Source organism: Haliaeetus albicilla, chromosome 1 (genome assembly GCF_947461875.1).
Source record: "Haliaeetus albicilla chromosome 1, bHalAlb1.1, whole genome shotgun sequence".
NCBI lineage: Eukaryota > Metazoa > Chordata > Aves > Accipitriformes > Accipitridae > Haliaeetus > Haliaeetus albicilla.
Window position 1 is genome coordinate 85,390,817 of NC_091483.1, and position 21,231 is coordinate 85,412,047.

The window sequence follows — 21,231 nt, forward strand, 5'->3', positions numbered from 1 at the left end:
TGGTGCAGGCATCTTCCAGGGTACTGGTGTGGGGCTAGTCCTTGCTCAGCCAGGCCTGCATGGGCAGGGGGGAGCTTCCTTGCTCCATGTGGGTATTGGAGGTGGGGACAGGGGGGCAGCTCCCATGCTCATTGCCAGAGCCTGCTGGCCAGTCCTGCAGCATGAGCCACACTGTGTCTCCCAGTCCTGCCAGGCTCCTCATCCCAGCCCAGAGAAGAGCCAGCAGCCATTGGGGAAATAGAACTAACAACTTTATAGAGAAAATAAAATTACAGCTAAGAGATGGATGTGGGAACCACTGCTGGGCAGCCGGAGGCAGTGCTGCCAGGGCAGGGAAGCCACGCCATCCTCGGGACAAGGGGCTCCCTGGGGCTCGGCCGGGGCTGTGCAGGGGTGCAAGTCCCTGCGTGGGTGGTGGGTCCTGGGCCCTGCTGGGGCCAGCTGAGGGCAGAGCCCAGGGGAGGGCTGTGGGGGTGAGAGGAACCAGGACAGAACGGGGGAGCAGGAGGTTGGGTGCAGCTGGGACAGCAGGGACTGGGAGCAGAGGGGGCACAGTGGGGGGTACAGAACCTCCTGGACTGTACCCATGTGCCGCAGCCCAGGGGACGTGGGCACAGAGTCTTCTGGCCAGTGGTTGGGGTGGTGGCCCCAGGCTGGGAGGTGCAGGTGTGCAGTGCCTCCTGCACCAGCTCCCTGAGGTGGGGAAGGGCAGCTGGCGATGGTGAGTCCCGGCCAATCCCCGGCAGGGCACGGTGGCAGCAGTGCCAGGCATGAGGCCTCCCTACCGGCCCCCCAGCAGCTTCCTCCCACCTGTGCAGGGTGAGGGAGGGAGATGCCCATCTCCCTGAGGGCCGGGATCCTATGAAATCTGGTTGTTGAGCTGACCCGGGTACTGCTCAAACCGCTTGTTGGCCTCCTCGCTGAGCGCATCGCCTGGGTAGGCAGAGGACAAGAGCTGTCAGCTCCAGTGCTGCGTGTCGCCTGCACTGCCAGCACCTCCGCTCCCACCGTAGCTGCCCCTGGGACCCCCGCCCCTGCCTCCCCACACCAGCCCAGCCATCCCACCCCAAGCCCCGCAGCACCCCCCTCACCCTCCTCCTGGGGTACCCTGCCAGGATACCCCCATGCCCCAGTGTGCCCTTGCTGCATCCCGGGGCTATTACCGATGTGGCAGCTGTGTACCCAGATGCGGTGCCCGTCATACTTGCAGTTGCATTTCATGGCATTGTTGGTGAAGTCGCTCTCTGCCACCTCGAAGTTAGGGTTGATCACGACCTGTGGGGCACTGACAGTGAGGGTTGCAGCCCCCTGCCCCACACCTTGTCAGCTTGGCCTTCCCAGCCTCACCGGAGCTGCTGCCTATGACATGACGCGCAGCACCCCAGCCCCAGCAGGACTTGTCTCCCCATTTGCAGTGGGATGTGCTGGAGGGCTCCAAGGAGCCGGTGGCTGCTGCTATGGTGGGGTGGCCCTGTCATTGCGCACCATGTGCCCATCAGCAGTGTTGCTCTGAGCCAGAAAACCCAGGCTGAAGCATGCCTGAGCAGTTCCCACACAAGCCCTGCACGTCTCCGGGCACGAGGACAGGCACACACCACCACGCACCCTGCCAGCCCCACCGTGCTCCAACCTGCTCAGAGAGCAGGGGAGGGAGGGCCGGGTGGCTGGGGCACATGGAGAGCTGGGGGTGCAGGGCAGAGGGTGGGGGTGCACATGGGAGGGTTGTAGGAGGAGCCAGGGGTGGCTCAGCTACAGCACCTGCAGAATGTAGTTGCCTGGCTTGACATCAGTGATGTCGATCCACTGGCAGTCGATATCATGCCTGTACAGGTCCCAGCAGCCCACAGTGATGCCCTGCTCCCCAAAGTTGGCACACTCGTACCGCTTGGCCACATCTGCAGGCAGGAAGAGATCGCAGCTCATCCCTGCTGCAGCCCTCTGTGCAGCCCCTGCATTGCCCGCCCAGCCTGGCCCCAGCACGGGCAATGGCTGGGTACAGACAGCCCCATGGCAGGGACATGGGCAGGGTTGGTGCTGCAAAACCTCACGGCACCCACCTTCCTCACACTCGGTGTCCTCGAGGCAGAAGCTGGCCTTGTGTCCCTCCGCCACCTTGGTGCCGTTGGGGGTCAGGATGTCATAGTGGGTGAAGATATCCATGCTGTGGTAGTGCCTGCAAGAGGGAGCCCCACAGTGCATTGGCTGCACCAGTGCCTGGATGCTGGGGAACTTGGAGGATGCTCGGGGCAGAGGAGGAGACCCACACACTGCACAGGAGACTCGCCCTGCGCTGCGGGAGGCGTCCCACCACCTGCTCAGCCCCTCACTGTCAGGAAAGGTCCCCACAGCCCCTGCTCTGGGGGCACAGTGCTACAAGGTTGGGCAGAGCTCAGTCCTGCACTAGGAGGGGACATGGCTGTCCCCAGCCAGATGGCCCAGGCAGGCGGGGGGGAGCTCAGCTGCAGGGCACAGCCTGCAGCCCGGTCCTTGCCCCTCCAAACCCAACGCTGCTCATCCAGGCATAGCCCTGAGCCAAAGCAGGCAAAATTGTACCCTGGGCAGCAGAAGGTGCCTCCCCCAGACTCGGTGCCTCACCTGGCTTCACCCTCAACCAGCATCACCCTCGCCAGCCCACTGCAGCAGCACCATCACCTGATCCCCCCCCCGGGACGTTACCCTGCCCGCGTGCCCATCCCCACCCGTGCCATGTACGCACCGGTGGCACTCGTGCCAGACCCAGGAGTGCCGGCCAGCCTTGGGGCGGAAGTCAGCGCGACCATTGTTGTGGATCTGGGAGGAGAAGCGGAGCAGGCGACGGTGCCCATAGGGCCAGTTTGCCAGGCGGGCCGAACTGGAGAGGCAGTTCTCCTCGGCGGCACAGTACAGCATGTGCAGCGGCCGGTCCTCGATGTACGCCGTCTCCTGCACCAGCGGGGCGTGCAGCAGTAGGTCGGAGGCGGCTGGGGAGCAGGCGGCTGCTCAGGGACAGACAGCCACCCCGCTGCTCGGCGGGTGGCAGGGACGGGGCAAGCAGCAGGGATAGGGCGGGCGCCCAGCCCAAGCAGGGCTGAGCCAGCCGGGGGGAACGTGTGCCCTCCCCATCAGCTGGGCACAGGCCGACCCCGCAGCCCCGTCATCTGCAAACCCCATTGCCCACAGCCCTGTTGCTCACAGCCCCTTTATCTGCAGCCCCTGGCCCCACAGCACCGTCGCCAACAGACCCCATCGCCACTCACTCTCAGAGCAGATGACACCTGCAGCGAAGCGTGTGCCCGTGTTCCTGCAGTTCAGGCTGGTGCCGTGGTGCTGGCAGTGGCTCAGGGACATCTCATGGCCAGCGCACTTCACCCCGCTCAGCACCATCTCCGTCACATTGCTGGCGTCCCAGTACCACGTCTCCTGGGGAGGGGGTGAGACAAGCTGGGTGGCAGGGCCGGCTGCTGTGGGTGCCCTGGCTCGCACGTGCCGGGCTGCAGCCAGCGCCCCGCCACGGCACAGCCCTGCCCAGACACCCAGGCTGCCCACAAGGGTCCCATCCCGTGGCACCCAACGGCCACGTCCCTTTGTCCCCCCATACAGCCCCATGGCCATCCGGGAAGCGCCGGTGCTTGTGCTTGCTGGGGTGTCACCTGGGGGCCTCCCCGCCGGCACCTACCGTCACCGCGTGCAGGGAGTAGCCCAGGCCGAGCTGGCGACAGGCCACCATCGCCTCCTTAGTGGTCCAGCCATCGCTGCACACCATGCCCCACTTACTGCCTCGCTTCACCTCCACGCGGCCCTCAAATGCCGTCCTCCCGCCGGCTAGGCGGATCTGCGGGGAAGCCCTGGGGCCGTAAGCAGGCACCCCACGCCATGCTGCCTCCCACCCCATCCGTGTCCCGTCCCTGTACCCCATCCCCGCGGAGCAGTGGTGGTGGCGGCTCGCTGCCCTGGCCAAGCTGGCGCTGGCACCTACTTGTAAGCCGTGGTTAGCGAATCCCAGACCCAGCTGGCGACAGGCCACCATCGCCTCCAGCGTACCCCAGCCTTCGCCGCAGACCAGACCCCAGCGGGGCTGGTCCCCATCGCCAGCCCCCACCGCCACCTCGACCCGCCCCTCAAAGCGGCTCCGGCCCCCGCTCAGCCGAATCTGTGGAGAAAGGCAGTGGCAGCATCATCATCATCATCACAAGTGATGCTCCTGCTGCTGGGGCCATGTCCCGCAGGGCAGTCCTCCCCAGTCCCCATCCTGCAGCAGCTGCAGCTGCCCCGTCCCCAGTGCGGCCAGGGCCGTGCTGCAGCGCCTGTGCGGGCTCTGGGCTGGGGGCTTCAGGACACGTGGGGAGGTGGCAGCCAGGAGCTGAGTAGAGTCAGGCACAGCTTTGGTCGGCAGGGAACTCACCAAAAATGGTGGGTTTGGGGCCAAGAAATTGCTTGTGAGTTTGGGAATTGTCACACCAAAGCAGGGAAAATGGTTCATTTTGAAATGGCATTCTCATTTCAGAAATGACAGGTATGAGAGAGTTAAATATCATTAAAAAGCCTGAAGTGGATGAAATGACAGGCCAGGGCAAACAGGAACATGGAGCTCCATTTGCTCATTTCATCATCGGTAAAAAAAAAATAAATCTGTCTTGGTTGGCCCACAGTGATTTTTTTTCTGGTGCTTCTGCTGGGGAGCTGGCACAGGCTGGCAGCAGGGAGAGAGAGCAGCGGGAAGCAACTGCCCCACACCACCCCACGCAGTGGGGCACCACAAGATGCCCAGACCCCCCCCGTGGCCCCCCTTCCACCCCTCTCCTCACAGGGGCAGCTTGGGACTCCCACCTGCAAAATCCCCGAGCCCCCCAGGGCAGCCTTGCCACAGACCAGGGGGAAATGCGTGGGGCATGATGGGGTTCAGAGGAGGAGAGATGACGGACCATCCCACAGCGGGTCCCGTGGGCCCTCCCCCAGCACCCTGCTCCGGGGGCCCCGATGCCGGGATCTGCCAGGCACCGTGGTCCCGCGGATGCTGGCAGCCCCCCATGGTGCGCACCAGAGTCTCGTAGCCCATGTAGGGGATGTTGCAGCGAACGGCTGCGTCCTCCGTGTGCTTGCAGTCCTCCTGCGTGATGTTCTTGAAGGGGCAGCTCCAGAGGGTCTTCTCAGTGCCCAGGCACTGCACCTCATTCATGTGGATGGGCCCCGTCCCTGCCGGAGGGATAGCATGTGACACAGGGACAGCCACGGCCATACTGTCCCCATGGCTGTCCTTGCTCCTTGGCATCCACTGAGGGAGTCCAGTGCACTCCTGGCCCCCACGGCTGCTGCCCAGGGCAGCATGGTCGAGCGGCCACAGTCCCCTGGAGATGCTCAGGGCAAGCCCTGCACCATGTGCAACTGGCAGCCAGGCGCCCATGGGACAAGCCCGGCCATGGCCCTCCCCAGCCCAGCAGAGCCTTGTGTCTGGACAAGTGCCTCATATGCAGGCCCAGGACGCGATGCCTGGCCTCTCCACCCCAGGACCCTCACCGTGGCCCCCAGCACCCTCACCTTGGCCCATGCGTGCCCCGGTGAGGGCCTCCCTGGCGCTGCCGAAGCCCAGCTCACGGCACACCACGCTGGCTGACAGCAGGTTCCAACGGTCGTCACAGATGGTGCCCCACTCGCTGCTCTTGAGCACCTCAACACGGCCCTCGCCGACCTTCGCGCCACCCTTTAGCCGGATCCGTGGCTGCAGGGGAGCAGGGTCAGGGCATGGTACGGGACAGCACGGTATGGTGTGGTGCTGAATGGCACGGCACGGCACAGCGCAGCACAGCGCAGCATGGCACAGCACAGTGTGGCACAAGGCAGTGCAGCACAGAGGTTGCTAGCCATGACTCCTGGGATGTGCAGGGACAGGACACCATCCCCACGTCCTGCGCCATGAGGTGGTCACCCAGGGACCTGAACACCCACACTCAGGTGCAGCCTGAGGGACAGAGCTCTACAGCAGGGCAGCAGCCAGCTGTGGGCCACTGCAGGACGCGGCCCCTTCCCCACGGGGCTCACCTGGCTCTGCTGCTGTTGGCGCTGCTTCTTCTTGTGGGCATTGCCAGTGGCAAAGAGGGGCCCGGGCACACAGCTGACGACAGCGGGCATGCCAGCCCTGCAGGTGGCCGAGGCGTTGCCCCGGTAGAACTCGAAGGCACACATGGAGAGGTGCACCTCTGTCCCCGTGCAGGACACAGAGTGCAGGCGGTAGTTGAGCTGCTGCCGCTCCGTGAACAGCCTGCAAGGAGAGAGGAGCCCTGAGACACGACCAGCGCGGTCAGCCGGCAGCGGAGGTGTCAATGGCTGCCCTGCCTGCAGCTGCACTTTCTGTCCGTGCCCCTTGCACTGTCCCCCAGGGAGAGATGCACTGTGCCTGCAGGTCACCCGCTCCTCGCCAGCTGCCTGCCCCATGTCCCCGGCAGCATGGGGACACGCACGGCTCTGGCGAGGCTGAGCAGGGATCCTGGCACTCAGGCTCTCCGCTGGAGCCATTTACCTCTTCTTGGACCCTACGTCCTCCCCACGCTTTTGTTTAGGCTGAGATTTGGAGGCCAGCCTGGAAAACAGAAAACAACCATCAAGGAGCCCGGAGCCTCAGGCTGTCACCTCTGCTGGCTGCAGTGACACAGGGAGCACAGCCTGCCCCAACTTTCACTGAAGACTGAATTGGACATGTCGGCCCCCCCAGGGAGACTCACGCACGTCCCCTTTGTGTCACGCATGGGTGCAATGGCATCATCTGCTGCCAGCAATGTGACACAACTGCCCTCTACAGCAATGATGCAGTTTCCTGCCCACGTCCCACCAGGAAACTGTGCCGGATGCAGCAACATCCCGTGCTGCCTTGTCACACAGCAGAAGATCAAACACCAGCAGCAACGATTTGATCTGTTGGGTACAAGTGAGGTGTGCCCATGTCCTTGTCCAGACACCAGACAACGTCACTGTGCCGTGCTCCAAGGGGAGCAGGGCGCCAAGGAAGCACAGCACCAAGCAAGCGGGGAAGGTGGCGGGTGCTCTCCTCAGTGCCATGGGGCATGGTGAGACTCGCTGCAGGCTTGCAAGGACCCGCTGCCAGCAAGGGGAGCTCCCCAGACGCACGCAGAGCGGTGCGGAGAAGAGTCTGCCTGGGGCCTGGCGCACATGTACTGTCCCAACACACTCAAATGCTTTGCTTCATTCAGGGGGAAGATGCTGAGCAGGGCCAAAACCCCAGGGACCACAAGGAGTGAAGAGCGAGGTGCCCTAAAACAGGGCAGGTGACTGACACCCACCCAGGGACAAGACAAAACCAAGCCTGGCAACTGATCCCGCTGGCCAGTAGCAGGTTCAGGTCAGCCTGCACAGCCCAGCAAGCCCCAGGACACAGCATGGGGCTACCAGGAGCCGGGATTCAAACGGCCGGCTGGAGGACATCAGCACCCATTCACACTCATGAAACCACATCTCGATCCTGCATCCGGTTCTGGGTCCCCAGTACAAGAAAGACATCAGCTAAGCAGTGCAAGCCCTGAGGAGAGCCACCAATACAGTTGGGGCCGGAGGAGAGATGGGGGCACGGGGCTGCTCCCGCCTGGGGCTGAGATGGCTTCAGGGGGCTCTGACAGAAGCTGACCTGCACCTGCAAGGGGCTGTCAGGGAGCCAGAGCCCAGCTCTTCCAGCTGCAGGAGGGAAAAGCATGAGAGAAAATAGGTGTGATTGGCAACGCGAGGTTCAGACTCAGTGTAAGGGAAACTTTTTCCCCATGAGGGCTATTCACCATTGGAGCAGAGGCCATGAGGCTGTGGGATCTCCATTCCTGGAGGTTTTCAAAAGCCAACTGAATGAAGTCCTGGGCTGACCCACAGCTGGCCCTGCTCCATGCGGGGGGTTGGACCAGGACTCCCTGAGGTCCCTTCCAGCCTGGATTAGCCTGTGACCCCACGTATGACTGCAGCCATGCAGCCCCAAATTGATCAGCCCTGTCAAACCAGCACATGGCTTTCAGGAGACAGCTCCTGCTCTGGGCAGAGAGAAGGCAACAGACCACAGCTTCATGGACTTCGCAAAGCATTTCACCCAGCTCTGCAGGGGAAATACCCGCTCACTGGAAAAGGGGCAGTCAGCACCAAACCAGACAAATAACAGCACTTTGAAGTAAGCGGAACCTGTGGGTGGAGGTTTGAGGAGACCCCATGGGCTGACCCCATCTGGATTTCCATCACCAGCGCAGGCACGGCTGCAGAAGCTGGTGAGGACGCCTGTTGTGGACACAAAGCTGGGGAGTGTCACAATGAAGAGCTCGTGATGGGTCCAGAGTGTAGGGCACCTTTGGCATCAGGAATGTGGTAGGACCAGGGCAAGGTGGTGTGCTGGGGGCAGAGCAGCGTCCCCATGCAGCAGTAGGCTCAGGTGAGAGGTGCCATGCCATAACCCAGAGAGAATGGGCTCTGGCTCGCTGCACCCACCACCAAATCTGGCAGCAGGGTTCAGGGATGGAGGGAAAGCGCAGCCAGACTATCCCTTGGGACTGGCACAAAGGCAGCAAGAGCAAGTGGGCAGAGGGTACAAGAGATCCTGAGCAGATGCAGCACTTGGGACAAGACCTGCCACACCATGTCCATCACACCAGTGCCCAGTATTGCTAGCACTGCCGTGCCCATCACCCTGGTGACCAGCACTGCCGAGCAAGTGCTCTCATGCCCGTGCCAGCCCACACTGCCAACCCACCCTGCGGGGAATGGAGGGGTGCGCAGCCTTTCCAGCTTCCCCACTGCTGCTTTCTGCAAGAAAGCAGCCCATTTCCACAGCCCTCCCTCCCCATCCACCAGGAGAGACAGCTCCGCTCTGAGGCCTCCTGGTCCCCGTGGGGCTGCAGCACAGGACGCTGCAGCTCTCTCCGTGCCTCCCAGGGGATCCTGCCCACAGTGGGTCTGCGCTGCAGACCCTAACCCCCGTGCCAGGACTCTGACCTGGTGCATGGGATGGGGGCTGCTCTGCCTGGGGCACAGCTGGCCGGGGAGAAAGATTGTCTCTCATGGGGGATGGGGGACCCCGGTGTGCACAGGCAAGACCCCACCGGGGTGGGGTCTGCCCAGCACAGCCCGTGCACTCGGTCTGCTCCGTCCGGATCCATTTGCGCCAGCATCCGTTCCAACAGCAGAGACCGGTGGGGCCGGACAGCCCAGCTCTGCCAAGGGCTCAGCAGATGGGGCGACCTGGCCCCTTACCTGCTGCCTGGCCTCAGGGTCTGGCCCTTCATCCTGGCTGTGCGCTTCAACCTCCTGAGAGAGCAACACCACAGCTGCCCAGTCAGGGGCGCGTGGAGTGCCGGGCACCACGCCGTGGGCAGCATGTCCATGCCCACCCCCCTCGCTCGGGCCATGGTGCTGCTGGGGCACCTTTGCCTGGCTCAGCTGCAAACCTTCCCTCGGGACAGGGACCTCCGCACTCCACACTGGAGGGAAATGTGGAGGTGTACCACTGACAGGGAGAAAAAGCTGCCATCTTGGAGCATCCTCTGCAGTACTGCATGGGGCAGGTGGGCAGCCACGGCCCCCCAGCCACGCCATGGCCCCCCAGCTTGGTTAGTGAGTGCCCATACGGCTAGCTGGGGCTAGGACTGGTGAGCAGCAGGGATGGGAGGGACGCTGGGAAGCCACAACGCCCAACAGCATGGCCCCCCATGCTGTCCCCCCAGCATTGCCCTGTGTCCCTGGCACTGTCCCTGGCTCTGCCCCAGCCCCATGCCCCCAGCTCTGCTCTGACAGCCCAGTCCCGCGGGCTCCCTGCTGGCCTCACTCACTTGTAGAAGTTCCTGTTGACCTTCTTCTCAGCAGGGAAGCCCATCATGCCGCAGACGACATGGCTGTTCTGGCTGTCCCAGCCCTCGTCGCAGATCTGTGCCCAGCCATCCTTGTAGCGCACCTCCACAATGCCCTCCGTCACCGGCAGCTGCCTCCGGGCCCCGGACACCACCGGTCGCAAGCGGACCTCCTCCACATGGCTCTGCTCGGTCTGCAGGGCGCAGGTCAGCCCAGGCTTGCGCTGCACCCCGCCGCCCTGGCTCCCTGCCAGCCCTTTGCCAGGGATGCCCCAAGGATGCAGACACCTGCAGGAGATGGGGTCCCCAGTCCCAGGTGGGGAACAGGGATGGCCAGGTCCTGCATCCCTGCAGGCTACATCCGATGGCCCTGGGCGGCCAAGGACCTAATCCCATCCTGTGCAGCTAGTGCCCCACACCCCCCTGACCCTCCAAGTGCATCTCCTGGGAGTGCAGCCAGGAGAGCCACCGCTGCCATCCCGTCACCTCGGGATCCTGCACCCGGAGGGAGGGTGCCCAGACCGCCCCAAGCGCAGGCACCCACCCAGAGCAGGATAGCAGCAGGGGGTGCTGGGACACTGGGCACAGCCTGCAGGACATGGCCCCAGCCCCCCTCGCCTCGCAGGAGACCTGCTGTCCTGTGCCCAGAGCTGTGCCATGTCCCCACACCCAAGCCACATCCTGAGCAGAGCCTCGTCCTCCACAGGCACTGTGGCTGGGGGGGACAGGAACCCCAGCTGAGAAGACAAGAGCAGCCACGAGAGCTGGTCTGAGAAACAGAGAGCCTGGAAGAGAGAAAGAGAGAGAGAGGGAGAGGCCAAGCGTGCTGGAGGAATGCAGTGTAGAGAAGCAGGTCTGGGACTGAGGGTCCCCAGCAGGCAGGAGAAAGAAGAAAACAGGCTGCAGAGGTGTGAGACAGAACCCCTGGCCCAGAGAAGCTGCTGGGGGAAGCAGCAGCTCGGGATGCTCAGGGGAGGCTGCGGCAGCACCACGCTCCCATGCAGGGCAGGGCAGGGGAGGGATGTGCCTGCTGCAGGGCTGCCCACCGTAGTGCCAACTGCTCCCTATGGCCCCAGAGCTGGGTTGGGCTGTGGCACCCCGGGGAAATAGGTGCTCATGCGACTCAGGGGCACTGCGGGTGCAGGGTGCCAGGGCAGTGAGGTAGCATGCTCCCCTGACCGTGGGGAGATGGGGACAGCCCCCGTGCTAGGGCTGAGGGAAGGCACCGACAGGGTCCCCTGGTCCTGCACGTGGAAGCATGCTGGTGTGTGGTGGGGGAGCTGCCTCCCAACTACTCAGGGAGGACTGAGGCCAGGCTGGGCTGCCCCATGGCAGGGCTCCCAGCAGCTGGCTCTGTGGGTTCCTGGGCAGGGGCAGTGCCGGCTGCCCACCCTGGCCAGCAGCTTCCTCACCTCGATGACGTTGGAGTCCTTGAAGCCTGGGATGCGCTCGTCCTTGCAGATGACACCCGCATCTTCCTCATGGCTGCAGTCGCTGTTCCCCCAGCCCCGGTGTTTGCAGTCCCCAATGCTCTTCTCGCCTCCGACACAATTCACGTTGTCCAGCCAGATCCGCCCTGCCAGACACCAGGGCCAGGGGTGAGGAGGGGCCAAGCCCATGCAGCATCCCCCTGGGAGCAGGGAAGGTGCCCATAGAGCATGGCCAGGCATGACGCAGGCATACAGCAGGAGTGTGGATGTTGGGCTGGGGGCAGCCCTCCCTCGGCACAAAGCTAAGGCCACCAAAATGCCAAGAGTAAAGACCCAAGTGGTGGATCTGCAGATGGGGAGTTTCCACCTCCCCAAGGGGCTGCTCTGCCAGATGTAAAGCCCCCACGTAATGTGCGCCCTGGGCTCTGTATAGCAGCTCACCTGCAGCATGGCCTGCTACACCTCTGCACCATATGCCCATACCAGCCCAGACCTGCAGCCCCCCTACACCACCCAGGGGCAAGCACAGCCCAGCAGCTGTAGCGCATGCCTGCAACCACCCTACGCCCTGGATACATGCACAGCAGCTCACACACAAACATGCAGAGTTTCCCAGCCTGCTTTGCATGTGCATACATGCATGTGCGCACACATAGGCGCACACTGCCGGGCACTCAGCAAACACAAGACCTGCCTGCCCCAGACCCACCACCTCGCCAACAGTGCATGCACGGCAACGGGCTGATGTGCAGCCACAGACAGGCTGGCCCCAGCCCATGCAGTATGGGGGCCTGTGCCCACCACCCCTCTCTTACCAATGCCTTTGCCATACTTGGCGCTGTGGGCCCAGCCAGTGGCAGCCACAAAGCCAAGGTGCCGGCACAGCACATGCGCGTTGGCCAGTGTGAAGTCATCGTCGCAGATGGTGCCCCACTCATCGTTGTAGAAGACCTCAATGCGTCCCTCGTTGTGCTTGCGCGGGTAGCCAGCCAGGCGAAACTTCAGCTGGGGTCCGGGGGTGTGCGTGGAGCCTGGGGGGGTGGGCTGGCTACTGCCCTCCCACAGCCACACACTGCTCAGCAGCACCAGCAGCTCCTGCCATGCCCAAGTGCCGCAGCTTCCCATGACAGCTTGACTCTGCAATGGCAGAAAGGGTCAGGGTATGGGGGATGCACGAGCCGTGCTGAAACGCCAGCTCCCCTGATCCAGCCCTGTGCTGGTTGAACCCCCTGCTCACACACAGCTCCGTGTAGTACCAGCACACCCACGCATCTTGTCCCTGGCCAGAGTCAGCCCACTCTCACTGCCCACCCAATGCCTCCCTAGCACCTCGCACCCCTCCGCAACCGGCCGCTGCTGAAATCCCACTGTGCTGCTGGGTTCCATCTTCTGTGCCAAAGGGCAGTGATGGCAGACAGGCAAAGGGGTGTGCGTCAGCCCCAGGAGAGTCAGCTGGAAAGGAGGGGGATCGGCCGCCAGAGCAGAGGGAGCTGGAGCAGGACCAGGGCCCAGGGAAAGCCCAGCTGGACCGGCCAGGAGCTTGATCCACCACGAGCAGTGCAACAGCCGCTGGTTGTGAGGGGCTGCCAGCCCATGCTTTTGCCCACTGCGAGGAGCAAGGCAGCCGGAGCCTTTCACATTCCTCTCTGTGCAGCATTTCTCCAGCCCTCCAATAACATCTGTGGCTCCCTGAATACCTGAGGGAGATGTGGTATTCCTGCACCAGTCCCATCGGCAAACAATGGTGAAAACATTTCTCTGTGAACCACCTTCCCTTCCCAGTGCACTATTCCCATTTACCCCATTACGGACCACTTTAACCCCGCGGGTGCCGTGGCAGCCCAGGAACAGCATTTCTGCACGGGCAGTGTCAGCCCTGCTCCAGGCTGGGCTCGCCATGCTTTTGACAGCCAAGCTCCGATGCTCACCCAGCACCGCCGGCACGGTGACCTGCCTGCCTCCCGCCACCGCAGCTTCACGTCACCCGTCCAGCCAGTCCCTTCCACAGGTGGGAAAGCACACCCCCAAACCTGGGAGACCCCTGCGACAGGCCCACCAGAAATACGTCTCTGCACCCTACATACCCCACCCTGAGAGCAGATCCTGCATGCTGCACTCACACAGATTGTGCTTGTCATTAGACAACGTTAAAAGGAATAAGGTGTGGCTTACCCACAGGTAGGGGTGATTTAAGAATCCAGTGTTTAGCTACAGGGTTACAGAGGAAGGAAAACAAATGCAAACCCTGCACATGCTCCCAGTGTGGGGCTGTGCTGCAGGGACCCTTCTCGCAGGTCCTCCCCATGGTGCCGGTGTGCTTCCTTAGCCAGCACGCTTCCCTGAGAGCCTTCATCCCCGCTCTCTCACGGCTCGCTGCCTACACGCCAGTTTGGTGGGACTGCAGGGGTGTATTGGGGCATCCTCAGGGACCATGGCTTCTCTTCAGGTGCTGTGCTGTAGGAGCCCCTTTCCCTGGACTAAGGCCTGTCCTCACGTTGCCCTTTTGCTCCTGGCCCCTCAGCACCTGCAGGGCAACAGCAAGGTCCCTGCAGCAGCTTTGGAATGGGGACCCCACAGAGCGAAGGGGCTGGGGAGTCCCCCCTTGGATAGCACAGCCTCTCCAGGGCCTTGCCGTCAGCCTGGCCACCAGCACAGGGCTGGGGGCTGATGCAGTTGACCCACCGCCCCGCCAGCATCTGGGCCAGGGTTGCCACAGAGGGTCTACTAGCAGGAATCAGCCCCGTTCCTGCTCTGTTCGCTCCTCCAGACGATGGAGGCTGAGTCACCCCTCCAGCCTCTGGGAATGCCTCCTGGATCCAATGCAAGGATGAACCAAGACAGTGCCCAGAGACGGCCCCTTTTCCATGCCCATCACACCAACAAAAGCCTCTGAAGGGGCCCAGCCCTGCTGCCTGCCTGCCCCTTCAGGCACACGCCACATTGGAGGTGCCACCAAGAGCAGCAAGTCCCTTGGAATACGCGCCTGGTGCCTGCAGAGTTGCTCAGGAAGAGAGGGTGAGGGGTAACAAGGACCGACACCACCAGTCCAGGCCAATGCCAGACATCGTGGCGGGAAGCACACCAACCCCCTTGGGGCAATCACATCAGCGCTGGATCCAGCTCTGTCCTCTGTCACAGCCTGGGGCATGGGGGACACTACAGTGCTGATGGAGACACAGCAGCAAGCAGGAACGCGCCCTGGGTCAGGGCAGCCGGCAAGCCCTGGGGTTGGTGGGAGCTGGCTCTGGGCTCCCCACACCTCAGCTGCCTGCTTTGGCACTGCGAGAACAAAACAAAGCCCAGCAGGAAGCGTATTTGTGGGCAGGCAGCAGGGAAACGCTTTGCTGAACCTTTTAATCAGCCTGTTACAGCAGGAAAAAGAGGAGGGCAGGCGCAAAGGGCCACCCCAGCCCTGCCAGCGGCTCGGGGAAGGGGGTGTCTGGGCTTGCCAGGGGCAGGCAGGGCAGGAATGCTCCATCCACATCTCTGCTCTGTCTGGAAAGCAGTGAAGGGGTGAGCTTACCATCTCACAGCAGTAATAAAACACTTCTTATTCCACCCATGAGTCACATCCCCCCTGCCCAAATGAAGCATTATAAACCCTCAGAGCTATGCCACTTTGCACAAGACACACAGACTTGGGCCCTCTCAGTGCTAATTGTAACACACCTTAGGAGAGTAGGAAAGCTGCAAGCGCAGAAGGACTAAAGCTTCACCAGTGCTTGCACTGAATGAGCAAGATGATCTCTGCTGATGCGGGCTGCAGGCAGGCTCCAGGCTGTTTTGCAATGGGTCAATACAATGCTAAAGGACAGCAGCACAATTAATGCCAATCTTCACCATTCTGCAGAAATAGTCTATGTCAGAAAGCTGGTATGACCTTTTATGAGATCACAGGTTTGGTTAATTGGAGTAAGTGTGTTGATATAACAGGCTGAGACTGGAAGGCATTCAATTCATCTTGCACCACCTTTTAATGAATAATTAGCATTCAACAAAATCAGTGCACCTTCTGCTAAGTGGATTAAAGCTGGTCACCTGCTGGAACTAAAATGTGGTTACAATAGGGAAGTCACCATTCAGTGGGCTTTCTGGTGAGGATCACATGCTTTTCAAAGCAAAACCGTGTCTGGAGGAGGAAAAAAGTCCTCTCCTGGTACAGTCTGCAAAGACAGAAATGGGTGGGAGTATGCAGAACTGTGATGGGAACAGACCTGGACAGCCTGGTAAAATGGTATCGTGTAGCCTGTATCCTTGACTACAAGGAAAATTTAAGCCCGTGCATTTAGGAACAAAGCATGTAGGACCCAAGACCAGAACACAGTACCTGAGAAAGTGCTTGGGCTTTTTGTGGCAAAGCACCAAGTCCCTGCTGAGCCCCAGCAGTGTGACCTCCAGGATCTGGTATGCTCAGCCTGAACAGGATCACCAAAATCAGCAGTGTCAGTGAGACCACTTGGCTTGATGACAGGTCTCAGCCCCAGCCCTGCAGTGGCATGGGGCAGCCCCAGATGTGCCTGCGGTCTCACAGCCCTGCCAGACAAGCACCTGGCCCTGTGTCCAGCTGGGCACAGGGCATGGCCAGAAGAGCTGACGCTGGGAGGGCCTCCACATCCTGATGCCGTGGTGGTCGGGGCGAGAGCCGTACGGCTGTGTGAGGCCAGGACGAACGTCCCCCAGCCCAAAACCCCAACCCCTACAGCAGCGGCAGGAGGTGCCCTGGGACAGGGCAGGGACATCCTGCTGCAGCCCTACTCTGGCACCCGTGGCTCAGTTACCTCAGCCTCTGTCTTCAAAACCCCACTGTGGATTTATCTTCCCCACAGTCCTTCAGTCGCTCCTGAACCTGCTTAAACTTCTGCCACCCACTTCTGCATTAACCCCAGCTTGCCGCCACCCTCGGCACTCTTCTCCTGGGTCATGGCTTTCCTCTGCTCAGGCTCCAGCGTCCCTCATCCCCTCTGCGCTTCCTCTGCCCTCGCAGCTCAGCCTGTCCTCAGCTCCTGCCACTCATCTTGGAATTTCCCAGTGAAATGCCCTGCCGAGGTCTGCACAGGCCAACAGCACTTCCTGCACCCAACCTAGGATAGCTGTTGGGCTAGCAGTGTGAACTCTCTGGGGCACGCCACAAGCCATTTCCCCGTTTCTGTACTATCTCCCTCTCTGAACGTGCTCTGAGTCCATGTGCCAGGGAGGTCAGGCTAACAGGGCTCTCATTGTCCAGATCACTTTTTCCATTTTCTGAAATGCAAGCAGTGCGTTTGCTCTTCTCCAGCCATGTGACGCTGCCCAACTTTCCCACTCTGCTGGCAGGCTTTGCTCCCGTCCTGCCTGCTGCTCCTGGACAGGGAGCCCACCCCCAGCCCCGGCAAGGCTGTTCTGGGGGCTGCGGCACAGTTTTGCAGGTCAGCGGATGGGGCTGCTCCATGCACAGCATCTCCTGGTTTCAGCCTGGGGCCCCTTCCCTCCAGCTGGAGGGCCAGCCCTGATGCAGCCTTAAGGGACTGCAGTCCTGCTGGCTGGCACAGCAGGAGGATACAAGATCTGTGCCAGGGCTGGGGCTCTTTGGCTGGGACAGACAGGCCGGGGAGGGGTGGGTGTCTCTCCACCCTGGAGGGGCTGATCACCCAGCACAAGAGACCCAAGGGGGACTTCCCATCTCCTTCCCACCTCTGGCCAGGGGAAGGTGCACCCCTTTGCCCACCCTCCACAGGCTACCCCTGCTGAGAGCAAGGGTCCCACAAGGGTGACGGCTCCCACCCTATTGGCACACGGGACAGCTGGTGCCAGCGGCAGCACAGCAGGAGGATGTGAGAACTGGTGCTTTCAGGGGACCAGGAATCTGCAGGAACCACATGCATCCCGTGGGGAGGGCAAAAGGCAGAGGTGCAGACAGCCTGGGCATTGCCAGCCAGCACACATGGGAGGGGCAGGGGGCCGGGAATCGCCTGGGACAGGGACAGGGTGTCCAGGCATGTCCCCTGGCCGCTGCCGCTGCACGTCTTCAACAGGAGCCGGGCACAGTCCTGCCCAGCCTCACCTGCCCCAGTGCCCCAGCCATCCTGCTACCAGCTGCCTGCTCCGGCCAGGGACAGTCTTGGACTGGGGCTCCTGCCAGAGCCACCGGCCAGCCTCCGCCGTGCTGTGCCGCATCGAACGTGCCTGCCCCGGTGTGCGAGTGGGCTAAGACACACAGCAGCACTCACGCTGCAAGCGGAAAGGGCTCAGGAGGACGGGCTGGCCCTGAGCAAATGCTGGGTGTGGGAGCCGGAGAGCAGCCCAGGTCCTCGCCACTGCCCAGGAAACCTCAGGAATGTCCCGGCTGGGCGTGCGCAGGCCCCGAGCCATCTCCGGGTCCGCAGCACAGCTGGCGCTGGTGGTGGGGTGTCCAAGAGCCCTGCAGGGCTGAAACCCTGGGGCTTCCTGCACCCCCCTGGCCTCAGCCCTGCGCTGCCGAGGCCGGCACGGGTGCAGAGACCCTTCAGTGCAGAGGGCAGCCCCGCATGGCAGCAGGAGCCACGGCACTGCTCAACCTGCTCCCACACCAGCCTCACTGGCTCTGCCTGCCCCAGCGGACAATGGGGGGTCCTGTGCCAGGCACTGCCCCCACCACCTCTCCACTCCCCCGACTGTGTCTTGCACAGGGGCTGCCCCTCCTGGAGGGGCTCAGCTATGCTGGTGGGGGTGAGCGGTGCTGACAAGGGGTGCCCAGAGCCCAGGGCGGCTGCTGGCTCCCAAGGACTGTTCAAATCTGATGTGCCATTCAGCACTCACTGGGCACTCAGAGGGACATTGGTCTGCCCCAGTGAAACCCCGGTGAACGGAAAACAGATCTTGGGAAGGGGCAGGTCCTGATGAACTGGGGGGCCCTGGCAAGTTGGGATGTTTGATCAGCATGCTTAGGGCAGCCAAGGGCAGGGCATCCTTGCAGCACGGGGATGACATCCCAGTCCACAGCAGCAGGGAAGGGCCAGACCATGGTGGGCCCCGCGGGAACATGCTCGCTCAGCAGCAGCCTTGGACACACTCAGGGGGACATGGAGCAACCCAGGCACTGACAACTGGAAGGACTCAGAAAAGAGCAGCACAAGCGACTGAAGACCTGGGAAACCTGCCAGCACAAGGAGGAAGAAGCTCCCTCTGTTTATCCTTCCTTGGGAAGGTTAAGGGGTGACACAGTCACACTCTGCCGAGGCCCACACCAGGACATCCCTGAGAGCGTGGGGTCGCGTCCCCAGCACTCGTGGCAGGAGAAGGTCTGGTGGGTCCCATGGCTTCAGGCGCTGGGCTCCATTCCCCCCCTTCTCCCCAGGGCCCCAGTACGCACAGTCCAGCGCCTGGCCCTTTTGCAATCCCAGCTGCCTGGACGGGCATGCTTCGCTCTTCCTGCTCCCGGCAGCCCTGGGGTGCCGGGAGCGTGTGTGCACGAGCTGGGGGAGTCCCAACACACCCACCTGGCTTGGGCCGGGACTAGCCGCTCCCTGACTGCAGGGACCCCATGGGATCAGAGCTCTGGGGTGAGCCCAGCCAAGGTCTGGAGGGCAGCAGGGCTCTGCAGCTGAACTGGTGCCAGAAGCACTGGGGAGCAGTCCAGGGCCACCACAGGAGCCTGGCCACTCTGGCAGGCTTGGTGACACCTCCTAACACCACCCACCTCCCGCTGGCTGGGAGCTCACTGCTCAGAAGGCAGGGTGCCTGCCTACACCGTCCCACTGCGTGCCCCCACTCCGGGCAGTGACAGGGACGCTGCTGTGGACAGCACACCCCAACTCTCATGGCTCTGCGGGGTGTCAGCTGGGACAGAGCACTGAGTGCATGCCAGGGCTGCACTTCCCTTCCCCTGCTGTCTCTGGGTCCAGCCCCATTGGGCTACCTGATGTCCCCATCACCCTCTAAGGAGCCACGGCAGGTCACAGTACAGCTCTTTGCAGTTCCAAACACCACCCAGTTTTCCCAGGACACAGCAGGGCCCTCAGCTCTGCCAAGGGCTTGCCCGCTCTGGGCTCCCCTGGGCTCTGGAGGGGCAGCCCCGGGAGGAACCAGCTGCAGGAGGGAAGGAAAGACCCTGGAGGAATGTGCAGACGCTGCAGCCATCAGCCACATGGTCTCGACAGCCCAGACGGGCTGAGGGGCAGGCGGCGGGTCTGGGGGGCCCAGGCACCCCGGAGCAGAGAGGCAGGCTGCTTGGAGTGATAGCATATCGACTGGCTTTTCGGTATCAGGAGCTGCTGGGAAACAGGTGACCTGCTCAGCCGCCTGCCTGCTCCTCTGGAGAGAGCTGGGAAGATGCAGGGCCAGCAGCGAAGAGAGAATGCTCCCCTAGCCCCCCAGCCCTCACCCCTCACATCCCTTCACCCATCCTCTCTTCCAAGGGCTACAGCAAATTCCATCTTCACGGAAATCCTGAGCCTCCACCGGCCTTTCTAAACCACAGCTCAGCACACAAGCCTCCTGAAGCCCGCACACGGCACGCTCGGGGATACAGTGCGGCCGCACAGCCCCGACGCGGCACCCCACGAACCTGCCGGGTCTGCGGGGTGGTGGGAAGCGCAGGCGGCCGGCGCTGCCCACGCTCTCCCACCCTGCCACACAGGGACACGCGGCCCAGCTCAGGGCTCTGCACGACTCCCCATCCTCTCTGGGCGCTCCGACAACCGGGGCTTGCGGCAGCGAAGCCGGCACCCCCGCACACTGACGCGGCCCTCGCACGGCCGCAGCCCCGGGCCCTGCCCCAGCGCCGGTGGCTGCACGACCGGAGACCCCCGACCCCTCGCACCCGGCTCCGCGCCGCCCCGCGGCTCCTCACGCCCCCCGGGCGCAGCGCTCCGGCCCCGCCGCGGCAGCCCCGGCGCCCGCGCCCCCGCCCGCCTCCCGTAACGCGGCCGGACGGGCTCCGCGGGCGCCGGGCACGGCTCGGCGCACCCAGCCCCGCCGCTCCCGGGCCGGTGCCACGCCGGTCCGAGCCGCGCTCCCCGCCGGCGCCGGGTCGGTCCCGCTCGGCCGCCCCGGGCGGTACCTCTCGTCCCCGCGGGCTGCGCGGCTCCGGCAGCGCCGAGCGAGAGCGTCCAGCCGAGTGCCGGCGCGGCTGAGCCGAGCCGAGCCGTGCCGTGCCGCGCCGAGCCGTGCCGCCCCTCTCCGCCCCGGCCCGCCCCGCGCCGTGCCCAAGTGTCCGGGGCCGCCCCGTGCCGCCCCGGCCCGGCCCCGCAGCCGGTACTGCGAGGACGGGCCCCGCGCCCCCGGCTCCGCCGCCCCGGGCCAGAGCCTCGGGGGCTGCCCCGCCGCTCCGGGGCCGCTCCGAGGGCCGCGGGGGCGGCGGGGGGCTACCCGCTGCGGGGTGGGGGGCAGCCCCGGGCCTTCCTCCGGATAGTCCAGCCCTCCCCGCCCGCCCGTGGAGGGTCTCCGAGCCTTGCTCCCACCCGCGTGGCCGTGGCCGCTGGGTCCCACTAGCCCGGGAGCACCGAGGTCCCCGTCCAGGCTGGGGGACCCTCGGCAGCCCCGCGCACAGGGACGGGGCTGCTGTCACTCTTCGGAGCGGCTCTCCGGGCACGGCAAGCCAGAGAATGCAAAGGCGCAGGCAAAGGCAGGGCTGCCCGAGGCCCCCCCTGCTCCTGGTTTCTTGGCCACCCCTGTCCCAACCTCCTCCTCACCCCCGGGGCCGGGGGGCAGCTGGCTCTGGAGGGTGCGGAAGAGAAACCTTCAGTGACCGTTTGCTCCTTCCACTCCTCCCTCCCAGCACTTTTCCAGAGGCTGCAGCAGGATGGCTGGAGAGACGTTCCTGCCTTGGCCATCCTGCCTATGCTGGACGTGCAGCGGCCCCCAGACCCACAAGGCAGCCGTGACCGCAGGGGAGGCCCAGGCCCAGGGGCTCCCATCCCACAGGAGAGCCCCATCCCGCAGGGTTGGGGTCTGCCCAACCCTGCGGGGAGCCCTGCTGTGAGCACATGCTGCCGGCGCCTGGAGCTTCTTCCTGGAGTGCAGTGTGGGGGGAGGCCGAGAGCTGG

General features: G+C 63.5%; 1 protein-coding gene across 9 annotated transcripts; it reads right to left on the bottom strand.

Moving 5' to 3' along the window:
• Positions 1-229: 229 nt before the first annotated feature.
• On the bottom strand, positions 230-20,397 carry LOXL3 (lysyl oxidase like 3). 9 transcript variants are annotated; one of them, XM_069798294.1, is made up of 17 exons: positions 20,247-20,397; positions 12,046-12,367; positions 11,213-11,376; positions 9,783-9,994; positions 9,208-9,261; positions 6,494-6,553; positions 6,016-6,235; positions 5,515-5,695; positions 5,018-5,172; positions 3,956-4,129; positions 3,656-3,811; positions 3,237-3,399; positions 2,717-2,960; positions 2,058-2,173; positions 1,759-1,895; positions 1,164-1,275; positions 230-933 (listed from the first exon to the last, which is right to left on the bottom strand). In XM_069798294.1, the coding sequence occupies exons 2-17, from the start codon at positions 12,353-12,355 to the stop codon at positions 860-862; spliced, it is 2,532 nt and encodes an 843-aa protein (XP_069654395.1). In that variant the 5' UTR covers positions 12,356-12,367; positions 20,247-20,397; the 3' UTR covers positions 230-859. The 9 variants fall into 9 exon arrangements, 8 of the variants coding, with proteins under 8 accessions (XP_069654395.1, XP_069654425.1, XP_069654404.1 ...); XM_069798324.1 differs by lacking the exon at positions 3,956-4,129; XM_069798303.1 differs by lacking the exon at positions 9,208-9,261 and having other exon boundaries at positions 20,247-20,392.
• Between the last annotated feature and the right edge of the window lie 834 nt (positions 20,398-21,231).

Coding starts and splice junctions, on each gene's coding strand:
- LOXL3 (XM_069798294.1), bottom strand. CDS start 12,355: ATGGGAAGCTGCGGCACTTGGGCATGGCAGGAGCTGCTGGTGCTGCTG. Junction 9,262..9,782: donor GTCAACAGGAACTTCTACAA/GTGAGTGAGGCC, acceptor TTGCTCTCTCAG/GAGGTTGAAGCGCACAGCCA. Junction 1,896..2,057: donor GGACACCGAGTGTGAGGAAG/GTGGGTGCCGTG, acceptor TCCTGCCTGCAG/ATGTGGCCAAGCGGTACGAG.